Source organism: Cebus imitator, unplaced genomic scaffold (assembly GCF_001604975.1).
Source record: "Cebus imitator isolate Cc_AM_T3 unplaced genomic scaffold, Cebus_imitator-1.0 Scaffold96, whole genome shotgun sequence".
Classification (NCBI taxonomy): Eukaryota; Metazoa; Chordata; class Mammalia; order Primates; family Cebidae; genus Cebus; species Cebus imitator.
The window spans coordinates 3,545,588-3,554,396 of record NW_016107411.1 but is presented as its reverse complement, the minus strand read 5'-3'; the positions used below and the strand labels follow the sequence as shown (position 1 = coordinate 3,554,396).

General features: G+C 49.3%; 2 protein-coding genes across 6 annotated transcripts in view; one reads left to right on the top strand and one right to left on the bottom strand.

Moving 5' to 3' along the window:
- KIF5A (kinesin family member 5A) overlaps nt 1-1,962 on the bottom strand; it is a 38,572-nt gene extending 36,610 nt beyond the window's left edge. For 2 of the 3 annotated variants that reach the window (XR_001827478.2, XR_001827479.2), the window contains exon 1: nt 1,487-1,961. Coding sequence is in view for 1 of the 3 variants with exons in the window: in XM_017536226.2 (XP_017391715.1) it covers nt 1,487-1,615 (129 nt within the window). In the remaining 2 variants the exon portion in view is untranslated. Of the gene's footprint in view, nt 1-1,486 lie in introns of all 3 variants that reach the window. The other variant, XM_017536226.2, reaches the window with a different exon arrangement.
- Nucleotides 1,963-4,721: 2,759 nt separating this feature from the next.
- The window catches only part of DCTN2 (dynactin subunit 2), a 17,478-nt gene continuing 13,390 nt past the window's right edge, over nt 4,722-8,809 (top strand). Inside the window, exons 1-2 of one of the 3 annotated variants that reach the window (XM_017536223.1) lie at nt 4,722-5,021; nt 5,942-6,010. In XM_017536223.1, coding sequence (XP_017391712.1) covers nt 4,986-5,021; nt 5,942-6,010 — 105 coding nt within the window. In that variant the 5' untranslated portion in view covers nt 4,722-4,985. The remainder of the gene's footprint in view (nt 5,022-5,941; nt 6,011-8,809) is intronic. The other 2 variants (XM_037741236.1, XM_017536222.2) reach the window with 2 other exon arrangements.

Sequence of the window (8,809 nt, the reverse complement as noted above, 5' to 3'; positions counted from 1 at the left end):
ACACACACACACACACACACACACACACACACACACACACGCAGACACAGACAAAAGCACTCATCTGAGTTAACGGTGTGGGTAAAGGTGCAGGGTGGTGACAGACTGGGGCTCTGGGGGACCGGCAAGCAGGTCTCCCCAGAGGTATGTTTACTCAAAGTCCCATGCTCACTGACTCAGAAGGCCCAGACTTCCTCCCCTTCTTTCCTTCATTCCTTTAACAAACCTGTTTCCAGGTGCTCTGTGCCAAGCACTGTGGATAAAGATACATAAGAAGCACCTCTGACCTTGACTGCCCTCACACCTGCCCCTCCCTTCTCAAGCTGACTTTCGCTTCCTGGCCCAGCACTCCTCAAGCCCTACAGGATTCGACCCCAGATCCTTTCTCCCCACACACAGCCTGAGGTCCCTACCAACCTGGGAAAGGGGAAGTGCGCAAGGCCTAGAATTTCCCTTTGGGCCATTACAGATGAAGGTGCAGAACAGAAACCTGGGGACACAATGTGATAGGAAGAGATGGGAGGTTTGCAGTCACAGATTGAGGTTCAGATCCATGGATTTATAGCATGACCTTGAGAAAGTTATTCGAGTTCTTTGGGCCTCAATTTCTGCATCTGTAAAATGGAAATATTGATACTACTTCCAAGTGTAGAATAACAGGCCCACTGTAAATATTGGTTCCCTTAAGATATTCTCCTTGGGTAGGGCTGTCCTGATGAGGTAGAGGTGGATGGCTACTTTTTATTGGATCCTCAAGAGAAAGGATGAATAAGCAAGTACTTACTAGGATCTCAGGGTGTGGGCATTATTCTTTGGGGGGGTCAGTTGGGGAATCTGAAACCCTCTTCCTACTGTACCTGAGACTGAAAAGCAGACCTGATCTTAGGATTCCAGGACTGGGTGTGGCATCAATGCATTTCTTTCCCAGTAAACCCTTCATCAGACCTGTTCCCCCCAACACACACACACAAATTCAGGCTATAACTACTTTAGGGAATGATGGAGGGTTTGATCTTAGAGCCCACTCCCATCCACACCTCTGCAGAGACCCTGGACTGTTCACCTCCCATCTAACCCACCCAATAGTCTTACCCCTACCTTCCTGAGAGGTGGGGGTAGAGATCTGAGCCAATAACAAAGGGAAGATGTGCTTTCTCTAGGGGAGGGGAGGTGGAGAAGGGGAAAACATCAGAAAAACACAGGACTGGCTCTAAGGCGAGGAGATGCTTCAGGAAGCAGCAAAGGGGAGCTGGGTCTCCCGATGGTAGGGAAGTAGCCCCCTGCACTCTGCGGAGACTCGGCCGCTGGCCTGGCCAGGCCACACCCAGCCATCCTGATGCAGGGGAGAGGAGGGGCTGCGGGGAAGAGGATGAAGGATGAGCGGCGGGGAGGGGGCGCAGAGGGACAGGCAGAGACGACGGCTCTGCGTGGGGGAAAGATTCAGTCACCTGCCCCCTCCCCGAATTCCCTCCTGGGTGACACTCACCCCAATAACGACGCTGTCGTCCCCTTGGAAAATGGGGATGAACTTGTCTCCCCGCAGAATCTCAGCCTGGTTCAGGGGCCGGAATCGGCAGAGCACCTTGATGCTACATTCGTTGTTGGTCTCCGCCATGGTCGTCGCCGGCGTGGGGCTGGGACACTTCTTGGTTGCAGGGGTGGTGTGTGCTCCAGAGGAGGGGGCGCTCAGCTGAGGCCGAGGCGAGACAGGTGCTCGGTCTCTGGAGGCAGAGTTGAGGGCGTCCGGGCGAAGCCTGGGGAGCAGGGCCGGGGCGCGCTGTCTCTCTCCTGCGGCAGCGGGATGCGGGCGACCTGGGCGTCTGGTCCTCTCCGGCGCTCTGCCTCTCCGCCCCTCGCGCTGCAGCGCCGCGCTGCGGGCCTGGGCGGGGCCGCGATGGAGGAGCGGGGGCGGGGCTCCCTCCGCTGGGGGCGCTGGCTCGACGTCGACCCCCGAAGGGTGGGACCTCACCGCCCCTCTCCTCCCTCCCTCACCCCTAACGTTGGGAGATAACCTTACCCTAGACCCTTCCCCACCCAACTCACTCCCTGCATCCCACCCCCACACCCCCGACCTGTTTGTCCCTCCCTCAGACTCCACCCCCTGGAAGGGACAAGGGGACTGAGATGGGCCTGTCGCCTGTGTAGGGAAAAGGTTCAGCAGATCTCCCACTCACTTTATTCCAGGGCATCCCTCAACCCGTCACAGTCCTCTCTCCAAACTGGGGTCACACTTCTCATTCTCCCCTTACCGCGTCCCACATCCCACACGCACGGAAGCTGGACTCCTAACCCACTCAGCCTTCTGGGGGACCGCTGCCTGTAGTCCTATGGAGGTGGGTGTCAGATGAGTGTCAGGGAGGTTCTGGCTACTCCCTTCCCCTGCCTGCCACATCCAAAGGTGTACTCTCCTGTCTCCCAAAGATACACACCAGGTCCCCAGTTTCAGGGAAGACAAACTCCCATTCTGGGTTATGGGAATTCAAAACCAGACACAATTCTTATTTTCGTGTCTTCAGTTGAGGATGGGATGAAGGTGGGCAGGAAACATTTTTGCAATAGAAAGGGAGTCAGAAAGCAGTGGAGGAGGGGCAATGATGGAGATGCCTAAGGCCAGAGAGATTTTGAAATCTAAGGCAAACACCTGCATTTGGGTTTCAGGCAAGTTCAGTGTGTGTGTTTCTTCCTGTCTCAGTAACCATTGGAGGATAGAGTCCCAATACCTCAGCCCCTGCTCCCACCCAACACTCCCAAAAAAAAAGATGTGGGGGAAGAAAAACAAAAGAAGTGCCAAGCCCAGAGATTCCTTGTCCTTCCTCCCTTTGGGTCAGACTCCTGCTGCAGCCCCTGGAAAGAACCACCAAGAAGCTGGCCAAATTGATTTTTCTCCAAGTCACAGGCCTCTGCTGACCAACAGAGTTGGACTGCAGGAGTTGAGGTTCTAGGCCAAGGGGAAGGGCGGGGTGGATGGGAGAAGGGAGGAGGAGAGGAAAGTTCTGCTCAGCAATTGTCTGGTGAGTGTTTAAGGTCACTTAGACACTATGGGACAAAAGTAAGACGCTGATAGCCTGGCCAGACAAGACCTAACTACTCAGAACTCAGCTGAGCGGGGTTTCCCACATTGGGGCTACACCTCTAACCCACCTTGAGTCTTAAGGGAACTGAAAGAAAAGAGTCCAACATAAGGAACAGGATAGGAAAGCGGTAGGACTATGGAGAAAGGGATAGAGGCTTGGGGAGGAGCCTGGAGAAAGAAAATGAGTTCCAAACTCAAGAACTCAATAGTCACTTGGTTTGGCACCATTTCTAAGTGTTGCAGCATTCTGCAAGCTCAGGAAATATCCTGGGAAACATCCCATCTTTGGGCCCCCAGGGCCTCCAAGGTCGCATCTGTAGTAAAGGAGTTTCAAAATGCCAGTCCTTGGAGTGTCACCGGTCAGAGACAAAAGTTCACTGCGTATGCCCCACCTCCAAAAGAACAATGTGGTGAGGTTTTTTGGTTTTTTGGTTTTTTGGTTTTTTATAAAGCTAGATTTGATAAGTTTCAAAGGACTGTCTTTTATTCTGAGTGTGTCCTTCCTGCTTTTCTACCAAGTAATGATGGTGATAGAAAGTAACAATGCTATGCTATGTCTGTCCTCAAGATTTGTAGTTGTTTTAATTTTATTGAATCATGAAATTTAAAAGTCTGAGAACGGGAAGTAAGGATGGTGAATGGGTACAAAAAAATAGAAAGTATAATAAGACCTACTATTTGATAACACAATAGGGTGACTATAGTCAGGAATAACTTAATTGTACATTTTTAAATAACTTAAGGGTGTAATTAGATTATTTGTATCTTAAAAGATAAATGCTTGAGAGGATGGATACCCTCTTCTCCATGATATGGTCATTTCACATTGCACACTTGTATCAAAATATCTCATGTGTCCCATAAATACATACATCTACTGTGTATCCACAAAATTTTAAAAATTTTTAAATTTAAAAATAAATAAAAGTCTGAGAACTATAAACCAAATGGTTAAGAGCACAGAGAGTGTTCAGACAGATGTGGAGACACCGCTTACCTATTTATGAATTTCAGATAGGATTGCCAGATTTGAAAAACAAAAAACAAAAACAGGATGCTCAGCTTAATTTGAATTTCAGGGCCAGGCTCAGAGGCTCATGCCTGTAATCCCAGCCCTTTGAGAGGCTGAGGCGAGCGGATCATCTGAGGTCAGGAGTTCAAGACCAGCCTGGCTAACATGGTGAAACTCCATCTCTAAATAAATAAATAAGAAAAAATTTTGAATTTCAGATACATAATTTTTTGTGTTAGTGTACACACACATACCACACCACACACACCTACTTCTTATCTGAAATTCAAATGATCTGAAAACCCTTACTTGAGAAGATTGCTTAACTTTTTCATTCCTAACATACAGTAAGCATTTACTAAATTTTACTTATTGTTATTTTTATTTTATTTTTATAAGAAACAGTATCAAGCAAAGTTCTTGTTTTTGAAACCCTGGCTGTGTCACAATATGACTAGCTGTATGATTTAATCTAGTCATTTAATTCCTTGGAGCCCAAAACAGGAATTATAAATGTCCTTTCACTGACTTGGTGTAAAAGTGAGAGAAAACGCTGGATGAAATAGCTCCCCAAGGTTCGTTATTGTCGCTCCACACCCAAGCCCCGGTACACCAAAACTACACATCCCACAATCCTGGGCGGCGTCCCCTGGCCATTACCTCATTCCCTGGCCTCTTTCTCCCCAATCCTGGTCTCTCCAGGGGTGTGGCAGCGAGGCTGTTCTCGCGACTTTTGCTCTACCCTTCTGCTGTGCTACTCTTGTCGCGAGACTTCCTGCTCATCTGCCGCTCCCTTTGCCGCCGCCTTGGCCGGGGACCTGAACCCAGCCTCTCCCCTACCCGAACACCGTCCCCGGCTCTACTGAGGCCCCGGTCCCCCAGCCCCGTCTCGCCGCCGCCATGGCGGACCCTAAATACGCCGACCTTCCCGGCATTGTGAGTACAGGGCCGGCCCCGGCTCCCCAAGACCGCGCCCCCGACTTCCCAAGGACCCCCAACAGAAACCAGCCCGCGACCCCTTCCGCCTGCTGCCCATCTTCTGCCCAAGGTGTCCCGCCGCTCGCTCTCCGACCGGCCGCAGCACCCTCCGAACTCTTCTGACCGGATTGGGCTGGGCCGCCGCGCGGCGCACCAGGCCACCTCTCCGGCAGGCGCCGGTAGCTCGGCCCAGATATCTTCTCCGGGCACTGACCGCTTGTGCCCGAGTGTTTCCACCATCCGTGTCAGTGCCGCCCGTGCCCCCCAAAACCTCTCCATAAGACCCCTACATCCCTACCCCAGACACACACACCAGGCCACTTAGTGATGGCCTTCATCCTGCCAAGGAAGAGGTTACTGTGGCAGAACCGTCTTGTGCCAGATAGGGAGCTCTATCCTTGGGGGAACCTGTGCCCTCGCCCCTCCATCATGACAATCCTGGCGTGTACCTTCTTTCCTTTTGCACTGCCCTGCTTCTCAAGGTGGGGGTTGGGACGCAGGACCTTGGGTATTAAGGTTCTGAGTCACTCTCAATCCTTGTGGCAGGGAAGTGGTGTACTGGGCCTAATTGGAGAATAGCCCTCACCTTCGGCAATACTGATTGCCAGGGACCTGCCCGCCTCTAGATTTAGGGTAACATCGTTGTTATCACTTACAGTCACTGTTTACCGTCAGGTCCCAACTGTCTCCTCTGTTATCCCTACCCGTTGAGGCAGGGGAACTGACATACTGTTGACTCACGGGGCGGGTGGAGGAGAAAGGACAGAACCCTGGCATCACACCCTGTCTTCTCCGTTAGCTTATTCAAATGGAGTGGGGTAAGGGGTGTTGTTGGATGCTGGGTAGTGAGATTGGGTGGTCACTGCTTCTACCTGCAGGCCAGGAATGAGCCAGATGTTTATGAAACCAGCGACCTACCTGAGGATGATCAAGCGGAGTTCGATGCGGTAAGAATATGTGCTGCCACAGGACTCCTCTGGACTCTGACCTTTCTCCCCTAGACAGGTCCTTCCCTTTCTCTGGGGAGCTACAGCAATAAGCGGGTATGCCAACCCCAGCCTGAGTGGTATATAGTTGCAGGGCTTGCAGAGGCCATGCTGGGCTTGCAGCCACCAGTAACAGCAGGGGGGAGAGTCAAGTGGAATTACAGCGAACAACATTTGTTTGCAATGCCCTGATCCTTGGGCCTTTTAAATAAAATTAAAATATCTCAAAACAGGTTTGGGGGCTGGTGACTTAGGCCGCTGGGCTTTAATCCATGGAAATGAATCATAAAGCCTCAGCACTTTATTAATAAACTGCCTGAGATTAGGAAGTAGGCTTTACTAGTTGCTACCAAGAACTAAACTCTGAAATATATATGGAGAAATACTTTTTAATTATGAATATCCAGTATCCATTTGGCAAGGAATTAAGAAAGTGATTTCAAGACTTTAGAGCAAAACAAATTTGAGGAAGAATAATGTAAATATTTCATGTCAGCGAAGGTGAGACTGGTTGCATTTTTAGATCCAAGAACTCTGTGGATGGAGTAATTAGGTGTGGACATATTTCAACTGTGAGGGGAAACACTTAGTATGGTTTATTGATGTGTTCATTCTGTGTTTGTTTGTTTTTGTGCAATGCAGAGAAAGAAATGTCGATGCCCCCAGTGAGCCCCAGACTAATGGAGAGTTAGGATACATATAGGAAACATATGGAAGGAAACAAACCAAAATTGAGTGAATGGAAATCAACATAGTAAAAACTGTGTTTAAGTGCCAAGAGGGACAGAGATCTACTAGCATGTCTTATAGCATGTGTTTTCGGTTCTATTATTTCTGAAGAGAGCTGGGCTGGGATCACATTGATGATGTGAGTTCTCAGTAAAGGTGTGTCCAAGAGTCATTGCAATATGCAAGCTCAGTATGCTTGTCTGTAAGTCCTGTGGCTATGTCTGTGGGGCTGGTTAGTTCTGGGGGATGCTGACTGCTGGCTTACAATGTATGGCTTGGCGTACTCACTTATTTCTTATTTGACTCCTCTATGTGGAAGTGGTTCTTACATTGTGGGAAACACCTTCCCTGTCCCTTCTCCCAATGGTGTGATCCTTGTGGCTTCCGTATTTGCTGGCATGCCAATCTATCCCCCAAGCTTGAATATCTTGTAGATAATGCAGCTGATGTTGCTCAAGGACCTGGGTGCGCACCTGTCACTCCAAGAGGTATCTCACAGGAAGGTGTCTCTGTCCTCACAGAATAGGAGTGTATACAGTTGGTTCTCTGTATTTGTGGGTTCCAAACCCACGGATTCAACCAACCATTAATGGAAAATATTTTTTTAAAAATAAAAAATAGGCTGGGCATTGTGGCTCATGCCTGTAATCTCAGCACTTTGGGAGGCCAAGGCAAGTGGATCATTTCAGGTCGGGAGTTCAAGACCAGACTGGCCAACATGGTGAGACCCCATCTCTACTAAAAGAATATAAAAATTTGCCAGGTGTGGTGGCAAGCGCCTATAGTCTCAGCTACTAGGGAGGCTGAGGCAGAAGAATCGCTTGAACCCAGGAGGAGGAGGTTGCAGTGAGCCGAGATTGCGCCACTGCACCCCAGCCTGGGTGACAGAGCAAGACTCTGCCTCAGGAAAAAAAAAAACAAAAAACCCAGTACAACAATAAAAAAAAAAAAAATTTTAACACAATATAACAACTGTTTACATAACATTTATGTTGTTGTACTAGGTATTTTAAGTAATTTAGAGATGATTTAAAGTATACAGGAGGATGTGTGTAGCTATATGCAGATACTGTGCCAATTTATATAAAAGATGTGAACATGTACAGATTTTGATATCAAGGGAGGCCCTGGAACCAGTCGCCTGCAGTTGCTAAGGGGCAGCTGTATGCTGAGAACTTTACTGTAATACCACAGTTCAGACTGTTCAACTTAGGCCTAAGGTTTCTACCCTTTGTGGTGAGATAACGCATAGAGGAACTCTATCGTTTTGTCACTGACTGTGATACAATGGGTAGTTTCATAGTAATCCCCTTTCTAAACAAATATATATTGTCATTCCATTTATTGATTGATTGATTGAGACAGAGTCTCACTTTGTTGCCCAGGCTGGGGTGCAGTGGCATGATCTCAGCTCACTGCAACCTCTGCCTCCCAGGTTCAAGCGATTCTCCTGCCGCAGCCTCCCCAGTAGCTGGGACTACAGGTGTGTGCCACCATACCCGGCTAATTTTTTGTTTTTTAGTAGAGAGGGGATTTCACCATGTTGGCCAGGATGGTCTCAATCTCCTGACCTCGTGATCTGCCCGCCTTGGCCTCCCAAAGTTCTGGGATTACAGGCGAGAGCCGCCATGTCCAACAGGATATCTCTTAATAAAAAAGAGATGATACCCATTCCAGGTGCGGAAGAACCTGAATGGGCAGCTCTGATTGGCTGTTTCTCCCCCAGAGCCTGAACAGCCTATTTTAGTAGCATCTAGTGGGGTGGCTGATGGGGAGAAGATACCGTGAGTGTTCATTTCCTGTGGCATGTTGCCCAGGGTGCCAGTATAGAAGTACATAGGAGGCTAGGTGTGGTGGCTGCTTCAGGAGTCTTAAGAGCCGACGCCGGGTGCGGTGGCTCAAGCCTGTAATCTCAGCACTTTGGGAGGCCGAGGCGGGTGGATCACGAGGTCAAGAGATCGAGACCATCCTGGTCAACATGGCGAAACCCCGTCTCTACTAAAAATACAAAAAATTAGCTGGGCATGGTGG